Raw genomic sequence first — 23,075 nt, 5'->3', positions numbered from 1 at the left:
GTCATGGGGAGAAGACTAATGCAGATATGGAATGGGATACCTTTTTTGATAATTCAGTATCTTTTATCTCTCCTTCTTCCTTATCTCCGCTGGCCTTCCCCCCTTGCAGGTCTCTTCCTCTCCTTCTTCGTCAGTACCTCCATTGAAATTACAAGAGGAACAGTGGTAACAGTCGAGCTCCAAATCACCAGCGAAACTACTAACATACCTGAGAAGGAGAAGTTCAATCTAGAGCTGAGACAAATTCATGAATATGAGCTGGATTCAGATAATAAAATTTCTCTTTCTCCTGCTACTATTGAGTCTAATCCTATAGAGCCTACACCCTAAGATTTGGACTTACCAATAGCCTTGAGAAAAGGAACCAGAAATTGCATCCATCACCCAATTTCACAATTTGTTCCCTTCCATAGATTATCTCCACAGCACAAAAGTTTTCTTACCGCTATAAACTTAATTGACATTCTCAAAATCGTGCAAGAGGCATAAAAAAATAAGAATTTGGTACAAGCCATGAAAGAGGAAATGAATGTACTAGAGAGGAATAAGACTTGGGAGATTGTCACTCTCCGTAAAGGGAAACAACCGGTGGGATGTAAATGGGTTTATACATTGAAATATAAGATTGATGGGTCTCTTGAGAGGTACAAGGCGAAATTAGTTGCGAAAGGATATACTCAAATTTTTGGAGTGGACTATCAAGAAACTTTTGCACCCGTAGTGAAGATGAATACTGTGCGAACTTTATTATCTATTGCTGCTATGTTTGATTGGTATTTATAGTAATTTGATGTCAAAAATGCATTCCTACATGGGGACTTGAGGAGGTCTTCATGAAACCTCCAACCGGATTTGATGGGAGTTTTGGGGCCAATAAGGTATGTCATTTAAAAAAGACATTTTATGGCTTGAAACAATCACCCAAGGCATGGTTTGGGAGATTCACAAAAGCCATGCTGAGAATGAGATATAAATAGAGTCAAGGGGATCATACATTATTTATCAAGCACTCAATTAAAGGTGAACTCACTGCTCTATTGGTCTATGTAGATGATATCATTGTGACAGGGAATGATGAAGCTGAAAAGGAGTCCCTCAGGAAACAACTAGCTCGAGAATTTAAAATCAAAGAACTAGAAAAACTCAAGTACTTCCTAGGCATTGAAGTAGCATACTCAAAAATGGGCATTTTCATCTCTCAAAGGAAATATGTGCTAGATCTACTTAAAAAGACATAGAACCTCGACAGCAAAGCATCAAGCACATCTATTGATTCAAACCACAAAATAGGAAGGATAGAAGAAGACATTGTAGTGGACAAAGAAAGATACCAAAGACTTGTTGGAAGATTGATCTACCTTTCTCACACATGGCCAGATAGTGCATACTCAATAAGCGTGGTAAGTCATTTCAGCATAATCCAAAGGAGGAACATTTGCAGATTATGTAGGATCCCAAATAGACAAGGGATCTACGTCTGGCTATTGCACCTTCTTTGGAGGAAATTTGGTTACATGGAGAAGCAAGAAATAGAATGTGGTTGCGAGATCCAGTGCTGAAGCTGAATTTAGATCTATGGCTCATAGAGTGTGTGAACTTTTGTGGCTAAAAATAATTCTGGACAATATCAGAATTAAAAGAGAATGAACTATGAAGTTGTATTGTGATAACAAGTTTTCCATAAATATTGTGCATAATCCTATTCAAAATGATAGAATAAAGCACATTGAGATAGACAGACATTTCATAAAAGAGAAGCTGAACAGTTGCTTGACTAGCACCCCTTATATGCCATCAGATTGTCAATTAGCCGATGTTTTAACAAAAGGACCACCTACAGCAAGATTTCAAGAACTCACAAGTAAGTTGGGAATAGAAGATATCTTATTCACCAGCTTGAGGGAGTGTTAGAATCCCTAAAATCTCTCAACTTACTTACCCAGAATAGTGCTAATTCGAGTTTGATCTATTTGTTAATTGGTTGTTATTTTGTTTCCTTATTTGTTGGGATCTAAATATGGTCATTCCTTATTCTTTGGGATTGAAATTTGATCCTCTAAATATGGTCATTCTTTATTCTTTGAGATTTAATCCTCTAAATATAGTCATCCCCTATGTATTTATAGGGCTATTATGCCATTGTAAATGATAAGGAAATACACGTATCTTTTTCCTCACTAAGTTTTTCTCAATACAATTTCATTTTTCCTCGTTGACTTTATCATCAATATTTATGCATAATTGATCATAAAAAACAAAATTCTTTATAATATATAATAGAATTGTACTCCTCATGTCTATATCTTTATAAAAGTAGATATATAGTCAATTAGCATACTAATCACTGGACCTTTGGTCAAAGGATAAGCAAACGAAAAATCATCGGTGACTTATCCAAATTGGAACTCACAATATTAATCATGACGCACACCAAGGGAAATGCCCAGAAAGCAAAGATTATATGTTGTGTTGTCCTCTTAGATGTGGATTAGGCGGACACAAAATGGATGGATCCCACAGTGCTAGTGCATTAAATATTCAATAAGTGATGCAATTTAGATAATGTTCATGATCTAAGATCGGACATCTACTGTCTTGAGTGTCGGGATGCAATGCATCTCATTACAAGGAAAAATCAGGACAGCCCCATTCATGGGATTTGAATCATTGAGCAAAACATCATGTTATTATGCTATTGAAACCTTCTATTTTTTCACTCAATAAATAGATTATGAATCTCCAAATAGATATTTTTGGTCGGTAGACATTTTTAATAGCGCAAATTATAATTAATGGCGTGGATCTTCCATTTGGATGACCTATCGTTGACTATGAATTGCCAAGTTTTAAAATTGAGCATCTAGTCTAGGTCATACATATATCCCTATATTCTATAGGATACTAACATGTTCAAATGCAACTTAGAAATAAAAGAAAAAAGAGAGTTATTAATGATCCAAACAGCTTTGGTAGTTTGGAAAGGGAGAATATCTTCTTAAGGTTTATGCTTATGTGCATTGGAATATTGTCTTTGAAGAAAGTTTTACTTAAAACACTACTGTCAATTCGGGCAGAAGATTGATAGTTATAGTGCTCAGACTAACAAATCTCCCACTTCCCTCTTTATCGCCCTGGAAACACACACCCCCCCCCCCCACACACACCCTCCAGGTTAGTGTCACAGGCTGAATTCTACTATGTAGAATCCAACTTGGAGAATTATTTGACAACTTTATGAAGATATTGATTTTTTATAAAATTTTTAATATGCTGATTTGTCTAGAGATTATTCTGTGGTGCAACATGTACGACACTTTTGGTTTCTAATTGATAGCCCAACTAAATATGAAGTACTGGACCATTTGATTTTTGCTAATTAATTCTTTTGAATAAGAATGCCCACAGTCTGTTTTTTCATTGTCTTTTCAATAGGAACTTTGGTTGGGCCTGTTAAGAAATTTAAATATGTTATGGCTGTGTTTGTCCATTTACTTCCCTACTTGTGAGCATCATACCCTCAATGGTCACAGAATTACATAGCCTATCCAAGTAGATGGAAATCCTCAAAGTGACGTTAATAGGAATGTTTTTCTACCTTCTTTTAACGTCGTTTTCACTTATACTCAGGAACTCAGGTCAGATCTTAGAGGACAGCAAGTATCAAGCCTGCAAATGAGAATCCATCAAAGATACAGAGAATGTCGTGATGACATTGACACTTTATCACCTTGCTTCCTTTCTGTCTATGAATCTCTAAAACCTGCAAAAGAGGAAAAGGCAAAGCAAAATGAATTATTACAGTCGCTACAAAAATCAATTGATAAAGAATGGCCAAATGCTCAGCTGCATCTTTATGGATCATGTGCTAATACGTTTGCCTTCTCAAATAGCGATATTGATATCTGCCTTGCAATTGATGATAGCAACATGAGTAGGAATGAGATGTTGTTGAAATTGGCAGAAATTTTGCAGTCTGATAATCTTCAAAATGTGCAGGTATGTTTCGAGTTCTTGGCTCATCTATCTATAATGCTTTAAGGTGTATTTAATCCAACAGTTCTGCAAATGATGTTTGAAAGCTCATGACTGATTCGAAGTAAGTATGTTTCCATATGTAGCTATACCAGCTCTTTTATTACATTCTTTTTTTCTTTTTTGATATTTTTCCTCTGTAGCTAAAGATTGCTCTTTTATTTTTTTGGTGTTACATGTAATATGGCTTGTCCAGATTTGTAGTGACTAATGAGTTAATCGGACATCCAGAGTCATACTTCTGTGAGATCTCAAATCTGCCATGTGTTGTTATTTTAAATGAAAGTGGTGCTACACTACAAGTGACCATCATTTTCCTATGCTTTATGTGTTGGCTATGTGAGGATATTTTTGCAAGTCATTTCTATTGGAAGTACCATCTAGCCAAAAAAGTTTCTTCATATGCCTTCACAATTGTTCTCTAGCAAGGTTCACCGAAGTGGTACTAGGACTTGAACTGGTTAGGTCCAATTTGGTACGGTACTGGTTCTGTATCGAGACACAGTATGGCAAGGCATACCAACTCTGAATCGGCATGCTGATTTCTCTTTTTTTTAAAATTTTTTTAATTTCAAGATTTCTAATAGTCTTTTTTTGTTTCTTGAATGATTTTAAGCCCAAATTGATGTTTGTTGATGTTATGTGATATTTTTATCACTCCGGTACATCCTTAATGATACTTCTAGATGTATAGGCTTAGATCTATCTATGTTAACGTGGCATTACCTGGAATATAACAGAGGAGATGCTTTACATGGATCCAAAGTCTTGGAAGTTGGAAGCCAATGGTGGTGGTAGTGGATATGAATTTGACGTGACGCTTTGCTTTAGGGACACCTTACAAGGACTAGGTATTGTTGAACCCTAATATGCTTAAATTAATTAATAAGACAAAATATAAAATGATATGATCAATTGCATGCATTGAAAGTATACATACCGAGATTTAGAGTCTCGTCAAGTGCCAATGTCACTCATAAACGTTTGGGTCATGTGCATAATCAGGAGTGCCATTGTCACTTGTGAATGTTCGGATCATTTGTATAATGAGGAGGCACATTAGTCCATCCCTCTAACCAAGCAGCATTTAAAACCTGTATTCTCATCCTATAAGGTATGCGTACTTTATTATAACTGGTTTCAAAACTTTTGTTGAAGCTCTAGCTCTAAGAGCTATGGTCTAACTGATGGGAAGGTTGTAGAGGGGGCCATCTGAATATGCTAGTGGCAAAATCTGACTTGTAAGATGTTCCGGATTGTATAGGATAGTAGCGACTGGAAGATGATGTCGCGAACGCACCATACCGATATCCATATGGATCATAAGCTATCTATGGTTGCGGATAATAGGATCTAGAATATGAGGATGAATCTGGTACATCCATGGATCATACTTCACATACAAGGTCATTTGCAGCTACAAGTCCTGAATGACTTCGAGGAGTCCATTGCCCATATGCAACGTACCCTTGCAAGTTCTATCAGTTTGTGCATAGTGGTCCCTATCCTATGTGGCATGCGTAAATTGGAACTCACCCATGAATCGAAGACCATCCTATAGCTGTGTTTCATAAACAGTAGTCTCTTGTTCTCTACTCCCTTCATAACCACTAGATCCATGACCATTAAAACTATCATCACTGCTCTTTCTAATCTTTGAATTTGAGAGAGAATGAACGGAGGTGGGGAAGAATTATCTTACCTTGAATCTAGTGTTTGAGGTTGATTTTTTTGTTATTTTTGGCTTTTTTTTTGGGGAGCAGGTGGGGGAGATTTTGAGAGTAATAAAAGAGAACAGCTTGAGAGGGATCGGGAGCCTTCTTAGGCCTTCCCATCACTCAAATATGACTGATGGGTGCCAAACTGCCACAAACTGGGCTGAACTGAGTGGTTCGGCTTGGTACCGCTCCAAACCACCATGACTGATGGGTGCTGAACTGCCACAAACTGGGCTGAACTAAGTGGTTCGGCTTGGTACCGCTCCAAACCGGGTGGTTTGGAGCGATTGAAGTTGGCTTTCGAAAAAAAGGGGTGAAGCAATCAGGCCCTGCACTGGTTTGGCTTGGTACGGTTGGGCGAACTATGTTCTTTGGTTTATCCTATCTAGTTATAATTGCATTCAATGCTCTATCACAAATAGATCTCTTGCTTTAATTTGCATCTTTGGCAGATGTTGTCTTTCAACTATGGTTTGGAGATTCAGTTGAGACTTTGAATGGCTTTGGAGCTTCAATCTAAACTATCCTAGGGAGCCAAATTTAGTCTATGCAGAGCATGTTTGCTCCAATTAATTGTAATCTTTATTTTTTTTAATTGCTGAAGCATTTGTTTGAGGACTAAATTGAATTTTGCAAGTTGATAGATCATGCAAATGCATTGAGATGTTAGATCCAAAAACTGTTTAGAGGAAAGTTTTTTTTTCTTGAAAAGACATGACGTTAGCTGCTCAAATTTTTAGAAAATTTTCTATTATCATATCAGTCCACCACAAACAAAATAATCATTTTCTTTTGCGGTCTTTGGAAGTCTTGAGAGAAAAATGAATCCATAGGGCTTCTGGTTTAGGTAAAGGGTTATATGATGCTGTATTTTGAGATCTCCCTTTGCTAAATTGGCAAGCTAAACACCTTCGCACTAGCCTATCCACATCTTTATACATCTTTGACCAATAATAGCAATCAACCACCATTGCCATTTATCTTATCTCTGTCAAAATATCCCCCCAAGTTATTGTCATGAAATTCTCTAATAATCTTCTCACATAAAGAGTCTTTTGGAATGCATAATTGATTGCTCTCGATTAAATAACCATCATGCAACCTATATGGCAATTTTTCTAAATTTTATGGCTATTGTAATTCATTTATAATCTGGGAAAAATATGGATTGGTCTTGTATTGATGCTTAATCTCTTCAAAACCTATAATTTGTGTACTCATCACTATCAGAAGTAAAGATTGTCTGCTAAATGCATTGGCCGCTATATTTGACTCTCCAGTTTTGTATTTCAGTGAAAAATTAAACTCATCAAGAAAAGAACTCCACCTAGCATGATGTTCATTAAACTTCTTAAAATTCAAATACCACAACGTTTGATGATCTAATAAACCACAAACTCTTGATAAGCTAAATAATGTTGCCAATGATGAATAGCCAAGACCAAAGCATAAAACTCCAAGTCAAAGGTAGAATATTGTCATTTAGAATAAGATAACTTCTCATCGAAAAATTTCGTCGGCCTTCCATCTTGGCTGAGAACAGCCCTAATTCCCACATGTAATGTATCGTACTCCACAACAAACTTCTTCTCAAAATCTACTAGTGCAAAAACTGGTGCTTTTGTCATCAAAGTTTTTGATTTTTTTTAAAAAAATTATAGGAACAACCCCTCAATTTTAGCTCAATTTTATTTATACTCTTATATTTAAAAAGTGTCAAACTGATCCTTCTAGTCATTGATATATTCCGATGTAGTCCAACCGTTCATTTTATCAATAAACGGTGTTAGATTTTTCTCTTAATGGACGAAAATGCCCCTTGTTCATGGGTGGGCTTGGAGGAGGAAGAGGATGAAAAGAAGTAGATGAGGAGGAGAGAAGGGTCACTGATAAAGAATGGATCAGAGGAGGAGAAGGACGAGAAGGAGAAGAGGGTGGGGAGGAAGGAGAGGGGGAAGAATGGGTTACCGGTGAGAATGGGTTACCGGTGAGAATGGATGGAGGTGGAAGGGGCCATCATGAAAGGAATGGCTTATGGGCGATTTGGAGGAGGATGAGAAGGCAAAGTAGATAAGAAGGAAGGAAAGGAGGTGGACGGAGCCGCCATGGAGGAGGAGAAATGAAGGAAGAAGGGAAGAGGAAAGGATTTTTTGCCAGTGAGAAAGGGCAGATGTAGAGCGCCATCGAAAGAGGTAGGGCTCATGAGTTGGTTTGAAGGAGAAACAGAATGAGGGGGAGAAAGAGGATGCAAAGGAAGAGGGGAGAGGGACCGTCGGCAAGGAATGGGGTGGAGGAGGACAAGGAGGAGGGGATGGGAAGGAAGAAGATGGGGAAGGCAAGAAAGGATGGAGATGGAGGGGGCCGCCATAGAGGGGGAATGGTTTATGGGTGGCTTGGAGGAGGAAGATGAGAGATGGATGGGAAGGAAGGGGAGGAGATGGAGGAATGGGTGGAGAAAGAGGAGGAAAAAGGAGGGAGAGAGGAAGGGTAGGAGGAGAAATGGGTGAGGAGGAAGGGGAGGAGAAAGAAGGGAGAAAGAGGAAGAAGAGGAGAAATGGGTGAGGAGGAAGGAAGGAGAAAGGAGAGGAGGAAGGAGACGGGAGAAAGAGGGATATCGATGATGGAGGAGGGGATCAATCAGAGAGAGGGAGGACGGAGGAGGAAGGAGATGAAAAAAGGATATTTTTGTCATTTTATAAAATTCTATTAATTGAGATAGACGGCTGGACCACATTGGAACATATCGATAACTAAGAGGGCCAATTTGACACTTTTTAAAATATAGGTGTAAATAAAATTGAGCTAAAGTTGAGGGGATGTTCCTATAATTTTTTCTTTATTTGATAAGATGGAAGAATTCATATATAACGGGTATGAACATAATTCAAAAAAATCAAAAAGAAGGATGTCATGGTATGACATTGGCAGAAGAGATACATTAGTCCATCTGCCTTCATTAGAATAATTAGCTACAAAACTCGCAACCCAATCGGCAATGGAGTTTGCCTCCTGATAGACATGTCTGATGTTTACGGAACTGCACCCTGCTAACAAACTCCAGATGGCTTGGACCAGCAGATTGGAGGCAGCTGCCCCCTCCCTCCAGGTCCCTAGATCTAGCTGACCATCGTTGCCAAGTCGCCCTCCAACACCAATTGAACGGCTCTGAGCACCAAGCATGCGAAGGAGATGCCCTCCTAAGTGTGTCGAAGCTCGACACCCGAGATAGAAATCAACCCCACTAGCCGCAATGAACCCAGAATTTGGGTCTCTGATCACAAAATCTGCACCACCACTGCCACTAGTCACACTACTATCGAAGTTGACTTTGAGAAAAGTTGGGGGTGGGGGCTTCCAGGTAATATAGACCCTATGGGGTGCTATAAGAATGAAGTGGGTCCCAGGTGTTCCGATTCTTCAAGGTCGACCTAGATTGCAAAGTGTTCACAATCTCAGCTGCCTGAGAAAGGGTCCTTTCAAGCACAATCTTGGCCGACTGCCATCTCGCCTTAAAAAGACCAATCTTACGGGCCAGCAAGATATGGTGGGCTATATAGGCAACTTTGATGCGAGCAGATCTTGAATCCTCAAACTTCTTGCTCCATCGCAGAAATTTCAGAAAGGCCTAAGCAAACCAGTTCCCCAGAATTGAAGCCAGATGGAAGTCCACCAACTGCCACATCCAAGCAGCCCTTGGGTAGAGAAACAGGACATGCTCAAATGTCTCATCATCCGACCCGCAAGATGGACACTCATCGGGGATATCTATCCTACGGGCCCTCAATAGAGCTCTGATCGGAAGCTGACTCTAGGTGACCTTCCAGATAAACAAACTGACCCTCGGGTGAACTCCAAGCCTCCATATCCAAGCATCATCTAACCTCCTGATAGGCTCCCTGTGTAAAGATCATAAAGGTCCCTAGCCACTACCTTGGATGTACATGAGGATTGCCAGATCCTAACATCTGGACCCTGGATAAGGGGAATCGCCTGGGACAAGATCCTGTCGGCTAACTGGCCACCAAAAAGTCGATTCATCATTTGTTCATTCTATCTCCTCTCTTTCGGCATAAGCAAATCACGAACCCATAGAATATCGACCGTCTCCATACCGATGAAGGTTGGCCAGTGAGAAAGTAGAATGTCGGCCACCCACCAGTCAATAGACAACATCAATCGAACTGTCCGTCATGCACAATCCAGTTGGTCTGAGCAATCACTTCAGGGAGGCGAGAGCAGATCTCCCTCCATAAGAAGGAACACCTTTGACTAGCATAGGCCACCCCATTAGGAGGCCCATGACCATATCTAGTCCACATCATCGAACTTTAGAAGCCATTTGGTTGAATTAAAAAATGAGCTGCATGTCTGGTGATCAGAGCTTCCCATTGGATCAATAGGGAATGGATCCCTAGCCCCCCTCATTGACTGGTGGACATACTACGTCCCATGCCAGAAGATGAACACACCCTTCTCTGCCATGTGAGCCCTATAAAAAGTTCCTGAAGAGCTGCTCAAGCTTCAAGAGAGAAGATCTTGGCAGTATAGTATAAGATAGTAGGTAGACTAGAGAATCGATCTCACTAGCATGATCCTGGCCATCATCGAGAGAGCCCTGGACTGCCAGCCCTCCATTTCTAAGCAATTAGACCTCCGAAGCTTCCGCTCCATGATTGGAACACCCAAGTAACGAAGGGCCTCGACCCACTCTATGAAGCCCAGGAGCTCCTGAATCACTTGTCTATGCTGAGCCTTGGTCTTCAGACTGAAATGGACCAAAGACTTCAGGAGGTTCACCATCTGATCAGAAATAGCACAATAATCCTCCAATATCCTATGAAGACCACAACATTTCGGACAGTGGCTCGGCACAGCAGTAGACAATGATCTGCTAAGAGCAAATGCAGGATCAGTTGGGCCTCCGGTGCCGGCTGATATGCCTCGATGGCACAATCAAGAGTAGTCACTCGCAAGGCTCTGTAGAGAGTGTCAGCATAGATAATAGGTATGGGGATAAGGGGCAACCTTGGTGAAGACCGACAGCAGAGTAGAAGAAATTAGTTGGAGTGCCATTGATCAAGATGGCAAACAAGGGAGTATGGACACACCCCCTAATCCAACTAATCCAGTGACTATAGATCTAAAGCTCTCCGGGGCTTGACAGAGGAAGTCCCAACACATCTGATCATAAGCATGCTCCATGTCGAGCTTGATGGCCATAAGACTTCTGCGGCCAGGGGCTCTGAGAAGATCATGCATAAACTTTTGTGCGGGCAACACATTATTGGAGATACTATGCCCTCCGACAAAGGCACCATGCTTAGGACTGATCAGATGAGGAAGAACAGGCTTCATCCTGCCCACCATAATCTTTGCACAGAGCTTGTAAAGAGTAGTGCAAAAGACTGATAGGCCTAAAGTGATTCATATCCGAGGCATCTGATCTCTTAAGAAGGAGAGCAATAAATGTCCACTTCCATGCTACAGGCATATGATCTGTGGCAAAGAACAACTAAATAGCCTTTACCATCTTATCCTGAACAATGGGCTAGTAGCGCCTGAAGAGAGGGGAACCCATCCGGTCTAGGTGCTTTATTCTCCGCCAAATGCCAAACCGCTCCCTGGATCTTCTCCCTAGAAATCGGACTAGTTATGGTCGAATTCTCCTCATCTGAAACCAGACTGACAGGAGAAGGATACGAAAACGCCCCCTGGCCACCCAAGTTTGCAGACCACCTATATCTGAAGAAATTGAGAACCTCTTGCCTGATCCTCTCCTCATTATCAATCCATTGACCCCCAGCACACCTCAACATCTTGATTCGGTTCCTCTGATGCCTGATAACGATTGTCTGATAAAAGAATCTAGTATTTCCGTCCTCTTTCCTCAACCACTAAACTCTAGACTTCTGTCGCTATAGCACCTATTGCCTCACAATAAGGAGTGATGTAGTGAAAGGCTAGCATGAAGACTACTTAGATCATTTGCAGAGAGGCCCCCATCCTTGTCCTCCACCTACATCTCCGAAATGGAGGCCTCAACCTTCTTAAGTTTCCTAAAGATGTCCCTCACCTCAACTCGATTCCACCGAACAGTCTGTGCCTCACTAGTTCAAGTCTATGGGTAACCCAGTACCTGGCATCACCATGCACCGGAAGCCTCCAGCCATCCCACACAGTGTCCCACGAAGGAGGATAAGATAATCGGAATTTCTTGAACCGAAAGGGACTCCGATACGAGAGATCTGGGTCAGTGGAAAGTAGAACAGGGTTGTGATCAAAGGCAATCCTTAGAAGATGGCGAACATGATAGTTGGAAAAGCATTAGAGCCATGAATTGGTTGCAAATGCCCTATCAATGCGCTCCCAAACTCTGGCTCTCCCCTAGCGATTGTTACACCAAGTGAATCTAGGATCTGAAAAATTGAAATCAATTAGTCCATTCCTTAAGATGAACTCCTGAAACTCTATAGATTCAATGTTGTTAGAGAAACATCTGCCACCTCTCTTCTCTAGAGGGCCATCAATGCAGTTGAAGTTCCCCGCCACCAGAGAGGGTAACCCCTGATCAATCAACCTGGTGACCTCATCCCATAACACCCTTCTCTGCCTATAGTTAGCACTAGCATAGACATCGCACAACTTCCAAGAAGTTTCGTTAATGCCAGAAATAATCACTACGGCTTGGTTGTACACTTGTGCATAACATCAATGTTAGCCACCCTATGTCTCCAAACAACAATAATCCCGCCCGCAAGGCTGCATGACTTGATGGTGTAGAAACCTTAGGACGCTGGGAAGTGATGCCGAGCCCTTTTAAGGCTCCTCCCCACCAAATGAGTCTCAACCAACACATAAATCCGGCCGTTGCTGATGCATCAACCTCCTGAAGGTGGAGGTAAATGAAGGCTTCTCGGCTCCCCGCACATTCCAAAGCAAGATCTTCACAAGTTATGGATCATCCGATGAAGGTGCCTCCCCCAGCCCTCCATCATGACCCTGAGGGTCTGCCTTGCTTCCTGTACGTCGAACCATCAAAGGCCCTTCATCATCAGCCCTCAACACTGCCATAACCTAAGCCACAACCGCTGCATGCTCTATAACCCCCAAACTGGCCGGCCTATCGGCCCTAGTTCATGATCCTCAGCTGCCACGAGGGAAATAGACCCCTTTCCACATGATTCTGCTGGCTTAACCATCGGGGAACAGCCCACTAATGCGTTGTCGTCAATTCACACCAAGTAGTAAATTTTTGAATTAGCTAGATAGCACGAGTTGGGTCGAATCCATGGGGATTATAGGTTAAGTTACGTTCAGCTTAATTTTAAATAAATTTTAAGGAAAGAAATTTCAGCGATTATATTAAAACAGGATTGATTAAACCTAGCAATTAAAATAAAAAGAACTAAATAGGAAATAACTATTAAAGGATCAAAAAACAATTAAAGGAATCTCAAGTTTCGATTTCATCTCTAAATACAATCTTGGTATTTTTTTTAACAATTTAGTTGATTAAGACACCTTGAGCTTTGGTTCGATAATAACCTATCTCACTTAAGTACAGATTGTATCTCTTGATCACGATCCGTTTTTTTAAAGTATAAATTATTCAAACTAGAATCCAAAGAAAAATCTTAAATTAAATAAATTTATAAATTGATCCTTAGGATAGCCTATATCGTCTGAGCACGGACTGTATCTCCCGGTCACGATCCGTCTCAACAATCATATAAACTATTTAAAGATTATTCATAAACATTAAGCACCATAAACTTGAAAGTAATTTTGAAATATATTGATTGAAACTCATAGAGAAAAACTGACAAGTTGATCTAATTGCATAAAAGAAAAAAATACAAGATTAAAGCTGAAAGATTTAATCTACTCCCCAAAGATAAAAAAAAAATAAATTACCTAAACTAGGACCTCCTCTCATAGCCTTCTTCTACAGAGCTTCTTCCTCTTCTGATTCTTGCACCTCCCTCTGGCTGACTCTCCTTCTTGTGTGTTGGAAGAATGGAAGAAAGTGGCTAAAGAACCTAAAAGGTGGATATTCCCATCTGTCACATGGGTTCCTAAAAGAGTTATGATGTGGAGAGATGTTTAAGGGTGAAGGCATTAGGCTTCATTTATAGGTGTTAAGAGGTAGAAGGTTTTTATGTTTTTCCGATGTGAGACTAATGATGTGAACAAGGGTTCTAAGAGATGGATGGATGAGATTTAAGAGCAAGAGAGGATAAGGCAATCAGTTGAGGCTCTAAAATAATTTTCAAAAATACAATTTAATTTTCTTTTCTGCCGCTCGCATGCCAGGCTCTTTCCGCATACGCCAGCGCAAGCCCGCACACAGCCACTCGCCTTTTTTATTTTTCATGCGGTCCCGCTTTGTGCCCAACACGTAGCCGCTTCACTCTCGCAAAAAGGCCCAGCTTCGCTTCATGCATCCTTTCTGTTTGCACCCACATTAGTCCACGCCAGCGTGCATCCTGAGTCCCAGCATAAAACCACGTTCACAAAACCGCGCCCCTTCTTTCTTTCGAATCAAAAAGTCGTGGGTTCCGCATAAATCATGCCCATTTCGCTCTCGGTCCCATTTTAAGCCCGTCTTCTCCTGGGAGAAAACTTCCAGAAGCCATTTGTTAAAAAAAAAAACAAGCCATCCTTTTGCATTAAATGAACCATGGGCCCCTTTTCTCTTTAAATATTCATGCCAAAGCCCATGCAAAAGGAGACCTTCATCTTTATATAATTGCCATGCATGTCCTCCTGTTTTCTTTCTTTGGGTCTTCCTGCATGTGCAGCACCTGTTTGAACCCATACACCAGCTCATGCACGTGTACCAGCTTGAACCCAGTGTGCGTTACGCGTGCATCTTTCCTTGGTGTCCAGCCCATGGGCTGTGTAGCTTCAGCCCATTAATCCAAAAACTTACTTTCAAATGTGCGTGACATGTCTCTTGATCCTTGATTTGAGTTTGAGTTGCTGATTGGTCCATAATTCCTGAAACAATCATAAAAAACATCCAATTTCAAATAACATAGAATAATTATCAAGGATTTTAATGCTTTTTATATTACATTACTATATTTATCACACCCCTCAATTTGAACTTTACTCGTCCTTGAGTAAAAGAAATATCGATATCTAATACTAGCTTCCTTCGACATGAGTGTTCATTTAAACAATTTTAGAAGTAAATGATATCCACATAGAAAATTATCACAGTATGTCATTGGGATATTAAGGCTATCCGATAGAATGGTTGAGTAAAGAACATAAAATTTTTCAAAATTTTTTCTTGACCCACTCCTACCTTTATCCTTGGATCAAGTCTAAGATGGGCTAGTGATTTTGTATTCGCACATCCATTCCTTCATTTACTTATGTATGTGTGTATATATATATATATTTTAAAATACAGTCCGTGCAATGCCTTAACCACTTAAGCTTTCTATTTAACCCTTGTAGCGAGTGTTAGGCCAATGACTTCCAAATCCGTTGGTTTTAGGGTATTAGATATAAAATACCCCTTGGGCTTACTGATTCGAGCAAATAGGTTACTGGTTAAGACTTGGCTGTATAACAATTTTTTTTTTTCGCATTGCCCACTTTTTGATGCGAATATCATTACTTAGGCAACGAGACCCGATTACTCAGTGAAAAACTAATGTTTAAAATTTTTTTAAATTTTATTATTATTATTTTTTTATAATAAATAGAAGGAATTGTGTGCATCAACATATCCCACTCATACCCTTAAGAGGTTGACTCTCTTTAGATATTAATAGAAAATGTTAGAAATGCTCAAAAATTAATTTTATTTTAGACTCAACCCTTTATTGAATTTTATTAATATGCAGTCCCTCGATACTCCATAATTTATCTAAAGTATGCATCAAATGCTGCTAAAATGTCTAATGTTACTCAAGTCTGAAGCATAGGTATATGGATATCAATACATTTATGAGTTCAAAGATTCAAAGTAAAGTTCGAAGTTTATCCCTCACCCCCTAACTTATTCTACATTGTCCTCGATGGAGTAAGAAAAATAAAGGAGGTAAAGAAACAAGAAAGAATACACTTGACTCGATGTATTCTTGGTTCAGTAAGAGTCTTCAGATGTCCTTGATGATTCATATTTGGCTCTCTCCCCCAAACTTATTCACTGAAGCAACTGAAGTAAAAAAAACTAAAAAGAGAAATGAAATTAAACTGCAAAGATTTGGATTGCCTTCCTGTAAGTGCTAAGTTTAATATCTTCAGTCGAATGCTATGAGGGAGTCCCACCTATAACCAACTTAGGTACGTCCCTCAGGGTTTCAAAATGATAGGGCCAATCATAAGGCCTTGTCATCATGGTAGTAAAACATCCATGGAATGTTCTAAGACGATTAGCTTGGATCAATAGAGTGTATTGGGCAAACATGTTATACCAGGGTCTAAAAATATTAAAGTCAAGAAGGGATGGTATTTGCTGGGCCGAGATCAGGGGTGGTAGTTTAAGAATTACTTCAATTATAGCCTTATCTACCCCAATCCTAGTCTTAGATATGCTATGTCTTGGCATAATCCCTTTTCGATCTATAATTTAGCATTTTTTTCAAATTAACATTAACATTGTCTCCATACATTGTTTTAGTACTGCAGATAAAATTTGGAGGCAGTCCTCGAAAGTAGTGCCGAATACAGAAAAATCATTTATAAAAATCTTAAAATTGTTATATCTCATTTCAGCAATATCCCATCCTACAGCTTCTTTATGTGCTTTTAGAACACCTACAAGTTGGGCTTCCTGATTAGATATCACTAGTAGAGTATCAGTGAGTGCGTCAGGAAGGGACTTCAGTTCTAGAGCAGTTGGTGATTCTAACAAGGGAGCTATTGGAGGGTTAGGTGGTGGCTTATATTTTTCTATCTCAAGTAAGGTGGTTTTGGGGTAGGGTATATCTATTAGGTCATTTACTTCTGCAATATACCCATCTTTATCAAAATCATCCACCTCAAAATGAGCCTAACAGGGATTTAACGAATCCTGGGAAAGAATTGTGGATGTAGCATTCTCTATTGTGTTATTCATTTGTGGTTCCTGGGAAGTCTCAATTAATTCTATTATTTCATCAATTTATCTTTCCTTTCCGTTAAAAGGAATAGGTGATTATAGGGCACTTGGGAATGGGTTTATAGGTAGGTAGGGTGATGATGGAATTGGTTCATCCCATCTTTCTGATTTTTTTCTATATATTTTAGCCTTAGTTGAATTATGATGTTGGTCTCTTTGGTTGTGTAGGGTTGTTCTATGACCATTTCATTCTCAAGAGTGATAATAAATTATTCACAAAAAGTTACACGGACATTAAAACTTCTAACCAGGTATTGTCTCTCAAGGTCACTCTCGGACTGACTAGGCAACTCTCTTCCCTCCCTATTTAATGCAATTGCTAGCTGCCTGGTTTTCTCTAGTTCTTTTGAGGATTGCAGGATCTGATTGTTGAGTTGATTGTTGAGTTCTATCCTGTTTAATGCTTGCTGAAACTTTTCTTCAGAAGTTGGATCATAGTTAGTTGGGATTGATATTGTGGGTAAGGCATATCACAATAAGTTGCATCCATGAATGTAGGTCCTTGTGTCATCGGGGTAACTATTGGTTGTGGTTTTCACGAAAAATTTGGTTGAGCTCCCCAACCTGGATTGTAGGTGTTAAAATATAGATTATTTTCAGATCTGTAGGTCATTTGGGTTTGATCTTGATGAATAAACTCAGGAAATTGGTGTGCAGCTGGGCATTCACTCACAAAGTGAGTGGGGCTCGAACAAATTACACAAACTTATTGCGCAGGAAAAAATGATGAAGAGGGAGAGTGTCTATAGTCGTTAGATGATCTAATTTGCGGGACAGCTCATCCAATCTACTATCGAGATCCATCTTGGATTGTTCTGATTATTCAGATATGAAATCAAGGGGTTTAGATAAGAACAATCCTCTTTTGTTTTTTTTTTTTTGAAGAATGAGAAGAGGTGCGAGGGGAGCGAATTCTAAAGATAAGAACCTAGAGGATCCTAGATTTAAGAGATAGGTGCGAAGAATACATATATTTTTTATTTTATTTATTTTTTAATCACAAATAAGTTTTCAATACAAAAGAATCCTAACTAGGGTTTAGCCTAGACCTAGACAGCTCCTAACTATTTCAAGGTCATCTTCAGGATCTCCAAGTTTAAAATCAACCAACTAAATTGGTCAGATAAGTGTAAGATTGGTGGGAGGCTCCTTGTGCTTTCGTAACGAACCTAATTAAATAACCACTGTTTTTTAGGCCTGAGTTCCTGAAACACTTTCCTGGACACCAATTGGTTAGCCAAAGTCAAACCCGGTCGAACCTTCCGGTTCTCTTATCCTATTGAGCTCGAGTATCCTAGAGCCGACGCCTAATTAATTTTAAATTAAAGGCTTAGGTTAATGCAATATGAAGGGTGGTGGTTTTTGGATCAAGGGAGGGTGATCAAATCCCAACCTTATCTTGTTTAATTGGGTTAAGTGCTGTTTTACGAAAAATACAATGCAATTAGAAAAGATGTCCAAACATGTAAGAATCTTTTAAGGTTTAATTAGTTTCTCTATATTAATTAAGTGTTATGAAATATATATTTTATTTCTTTTTATGTCATATTATTTAAAGCAAGAAAAATAAAAGGTAGATTTTAATTAAGTTTATTAGATTTAAGGAGATTTAAAGAATCTAACTAAATGGGAAGTAAATTGTGCTACGATTAAAAGGCAACTAGATAATCTATAAATAAAGTAATAAATCAAATCTACTTTCAAGACAGTAAATTATTCTAAGCTACGAAAGGCAGTAAATTATTCTAAGCTATAAAAAGCAATAAATCACTAGGAATAATAAGCAGTAAATTTTCTATGCATGCAAATAAAATAATCTAGCTAGAAAGCCATAAATTTACCATATATGAAAAGCAATATAAAGTAAAAATTTTAAAAAGAGTAAATAGAAGGTAATTAAACAATTAAAGTAAATTGACTAACAATGAAAGGTAAATTACTAATCAGCAGAATAAAGTATGAAAAGCAAAAGTGGAAAAGAAGGAAATAATCAACTAGGAATATAAAGTAGTAAAATAAATAAGACAGTGAAGCATATAAGGTAACTATGCAACAAAATAAAGCAAATTTTTTTTTTCCTGATTTTTCTCTTTTTTTTTGAAAATTAAAGCAACCGTATTATAATCCCTGGCAACGGTGCCAAAATTTGATGCGTTGTCGTCAATGCACTCCAAGTAGTAAATTTTCAAATCAGCTAGATAGCAGGAGATGGGTCGAATCCAAGGAGACTATAGGATAAGTTATGTTCGATTTAATTTTAAATAAATTTTAAGGAACGAAATTTCAATGATTATATTAAAACAGGATTGATTAAACCTAGCAATTAAAACAAAAGGAACTAAATAAGAAATAACTATTAAAGGATAAAAAAACAATTAAAGGAATCTCAAGTTTCAATTTCATCTCTAACTACAATCTTGGTATTTTTTTTTTTAAATAATTAATTTTAGTTGATTAAGTCATCTTGAGATCTGGTTCGATAATAACCTATCTCACTCAAGTACGGATCGTATCTTTCGATCACGGTCCGTCTTTCTAAAGTATAAGTTATTCCAACTAGAATCCAAAGAAAAATCTTAAATCAAATGCATCTATAAATTGATTCTTAGGATAGCCTATATTGCCTGAGCATGGACCATATCTCCTGATCACGATCCGTCTCAACAATCACATAAACTATTTAAAGATCATTCATAAACATTAAGCACCATAAACTTGAAAGCAATTCTGAAATATATTGATTGAAACTCATAGAGAAGAATTTACAAATTAATCTAATTGCATAAAAGAAAAAAAATACAAGATTAAAATTGAAAGATTTAATCTACCCTCCGAAGACAAAAGAAATACATTACCTAAATTAGGACCTCCTCTCGTAGCCTTCCTCTGCAGAGCTTCCTCCTCTTCCGATTCTCGCACCTTCCTCTGTCTGACTCTCGTGTGTTGGAAGGATGGGAGAAAATGGGAACAAGGTGGCTAAAGAATCTAAAAGGTGGGTGTTCCTGTCTATCACATGGGCCCCTACAAGAGTTATGATGTGGAGAGATAGATGTCTGAGAGTGAAGGCATTAGGCTTTATTTATAGGTGTTAGGAGGTAGAAGGTTTTTATGTTTTTCCGATGTGAGACTAATGATGTGAAGAAGGGTTCTAAGAGATGGATGGATGAGATTTAAGAGCAAAGGAGGATAAGGCAATCGGTTGAGGCTCTAAAATAAATTTCAAAAATATAATTTAATTTCCTTTTCCGCCGCCCGCATGCCAGGCTCTTTCTGCGTATGCCAGCGCAAGCCCGCACATAGCCACTCGCCCTTTTTATTTTCCATGCGGTCTCGCTTTGTGCCTAACACGCAGCTGCTTCACTCTCGCGAAAAGGCCCAGCTTTGCTTCACGCGTCTTTTCCATTTACACCCACACGAGTCCACGGTAGCGTGCGTCCTGAGTCCCAGCATAAAACCACGTTCACAAAGCCGCGCCCCTTCTTTCTTTCGAATCAAAAAGTCATGGTCCTGCATAAACCATGCCTCATTTTGCTCTCAGTCCCATTTTAAGCCCGCCATCTCCTGGGAGAAAACTTCCAGAACCCATTTGTTTAAAAAAAAAACCAAGCCATCCTTTTGCATTAAATGAACCATGGGCCCCTTTTCTCTTTAAATATTCATGCCAAAGACCATGCCAAAGGAGACCTTCATCTTTATATAATTGCCGTGCATGTCCTCCTGTTTTCTTTCTTTGGTTCTTCCTGCATATGCAGCACCTGTTTGAACCCATACACCAGCTCATGCACGCGTACCAGCTTGAACCCAGTGCACGTTATGCGTGCGTCTTTCCTTGGTGTCCAGCCCATGGGCCGTGTAGCTTCAGCCCATTAGTCCAAAAACCTGCTTTCAAATGCGCATAACATGTCTCTTAATCCTTGATTTGAGTTTGAGTTATTGATTGATCCATAATTCCTGAAACAATCATAAAAAGCATCAAATTCTAAATAATATCAAATAATTATCAAGGGTTTTAATACTTTTTATGTTACATTACTGTACTTATCACCCACTCCCCCATCGGTCGATGAAGAACTCCGCCTCCCCTCGCCACCAACCTTGGCCATCGGCCAGGCACCTATCGGCCCAATCCCTGCTACGTCGGGCGGAGGATAAAACTCACAGATGACACACCCCCGACCCCAGGGCCTTCAACAACCTCTATATGCCAATTTGGGACCATCGAGGTGACTAGGGCTGTCGTTGGGCTGTCGACCGCACTGTCTGACACGGTCGTCGGCATCGCCAGCCTAGCCTGCTCTGTCTTCTCTGCAGCTCCACCTCGAGAAAGCACCTCCGTGCCCTCCTCTCCATGCAAACCGGATGGGCCAGGTCCCTTCATCGATGGCGAGCAGGCCATTGGTCCTTGGGTCGAGTTAGGGCTGGGCCCCCAATCACCTTTGGCTTGGTCCCCTTGCCAGGGCTCCAAGCTTGTTTGAGGTGGGCCCAGCCGAAGCCTACCTCCACTATGGGTAAGTTCGAGATGGGTGGGCCCTTGAAACGACTCGAGTTCGAGTCTGACCAAGTGGGGGCTAAGTCAACCAGCATTGAGAAGGGTGACCTGGGCTGAGTTGGCAAGTCCCCACTAACGGAAACCCTTGAGTCACATCGGTCGGATTGTTGGTCAGGTGATTGGTGGTGAGCAACCTTGGATGGCTTCTGCCATCCGTCTGAATCAAGCGGGACCTAAGCGGACTCGATTGCTCTAGGGGTGAGTCTGCCTGGCTCGATTTGCATGTCGATGTGGCCAAGTGCGACTCACCTTCCTACTTCCCCTTTGGACAATTAGAGACGGCCCTTGGAGGTTTGATTCTTGATGTCACCATCCAGGGGCCCAGTCGAGGGTGAGTCGCAGATGAAGATTTGATGTTGCCACTCGATAATGGCGGCTCGATGGGTTCCGGCACACTTGAGACCTCCATGGGCGTCGGGTTCACCTTCAAAACATTCTCCGATCGAAGAGAGCTGCCAGCTGGTGAGAAACAGCAAGCTTTGTCCAGATGGCCGATTCGTCCGCAAGAGAAACACACCGTCAGGGGGTTCTCGTACACAAACACTGCCAAAAAGTCCGGTTCTTTCCATTTATGGACACTTCGGGCTTCAGTGGCTCAGATGAATTGATCTCCACCTTAATCTGAGCAAACCCCATCTTCTGGAGCAGATCGGTGAAGTTGTCGATGGCCACTGGCTTCTCGACCTCTGCTACAATGCCCAAAATCTGTTTGGTGGTCCAGAACTCCATCGAGAGAGGGGAGATGCAGCCAAATGGTGGTCATTTTAACCACATCCATCCCGAGCATGAAGTCCAGTACCCATGGCTTGATGGTGAGCAATTGACTGGCGACGATCCAGGGACCAGCACTGATAGTGGCATACCGATCCACTTCCGATTTGAACTAAAAAGGCATATTGTCTTCCGCCAATGAGAATGCCTCGACATTTCTCTGTAACTTGCCCGGAAAGGGAGCGCATGATGGCTCTCTTGTCCCGTACAGTTGTATGGGCGAAGATGGAAGAGGACATCGAGGCTTATGTCCGGTCTTGCTTGGTGTGCCAACAAGACAAAGAGAACGAGGCTAGTTGGGAGAAGGAGACATCCTTGTGGCAGTTTGGAGAGGCGATCCAAACTTACTTGTCACACCTCCCTCCGAGGACGTCGGGATCTTCGGGTGGCGGAGGTTTGTCACGGCCCCATTAGCTGGCTTCCTGGGATGGCATGGGTTGATGCCTTTACCGTGCCAATCCCAAGTGCGCAGAGGCTTGGCGGAGCTCAGCGAGGATAAGGCATGGCCTGGTGCCCGTATGGCCAGGCCGAGTATTGGCACCGGCAGACGGGTGCCAAAATGCAGCAGCGCGCGGCACCATGGACGGGCGTGCGCTGGGGTGCGCATGGGCAGCGTACTGGCGCCATGTTCGAGCGCGCCGTGCAGCAGGGGGTGCGCGGCAAGAACTGGGCGTGCGGCAGCAGGATGCGCTGGGATGCGCAGTGCTGGAGGCATGCGGCACTGGGCGCGTACTGGGATGCGCAGTGCCAGAAGCATGCGGCACGGGGCACGCGCGGCAGCAGGATGCGCTGTGGGATGCGCATGGTGCCAGAGGCATGCAGCACAGGGCGCACGCTGGGATGCGCAGTGCCAGAAGCATGCGGCACGGGGCGCGCGCGGTAGCAG

At 40.9% G+C, this 23,075-nt stretch overlaps 1 protein-coding gene across 5 annotated transcripts in view; it reads left to right on the top strand.

Annotated features, from left to right (window-relative positions):
- The window catches only part of LOC105054567 (UTP:RNA uridylyltransferase 1), a 58,745-nt gene that overhangs the window by 4,894 nt on the left and 30,776 nt on the right, over positions 1–23,075 (top strand). For all 5 annotated transcript variants that reach the window (XM_073246952.1, XM_073246951.1, XM_073246953.1 and 2 more), the window contains one exon: positions 3,628–3,996. In XM_073246952.1, the coding sequence (XP_073103053.1) occupies positions 3,628–3,996 (369 nt within the window). The remainder of the gene's footprint in view (positions 1–3,627; positions 3,997–23,075) is intronic.

This window comes from Elaeis guineensis, chromosome 12 (assembly GCF_000442705.2).
Source record: "Elaeis guineensis isolate ETL-2024a chromosome 12, EG11, whole genome shotgun sequence".
In the NCBI taxonomy this organism is placed as follows: Eukaryota; Viridiplantae; Streptophyta; class Magnoliopsida; order Arecales; family Arecaceae; genus Elaeis; species Elaeis guineensis.
This window is presented reverse-complemented; position numbering and strand designations above follow the sequence as displayed.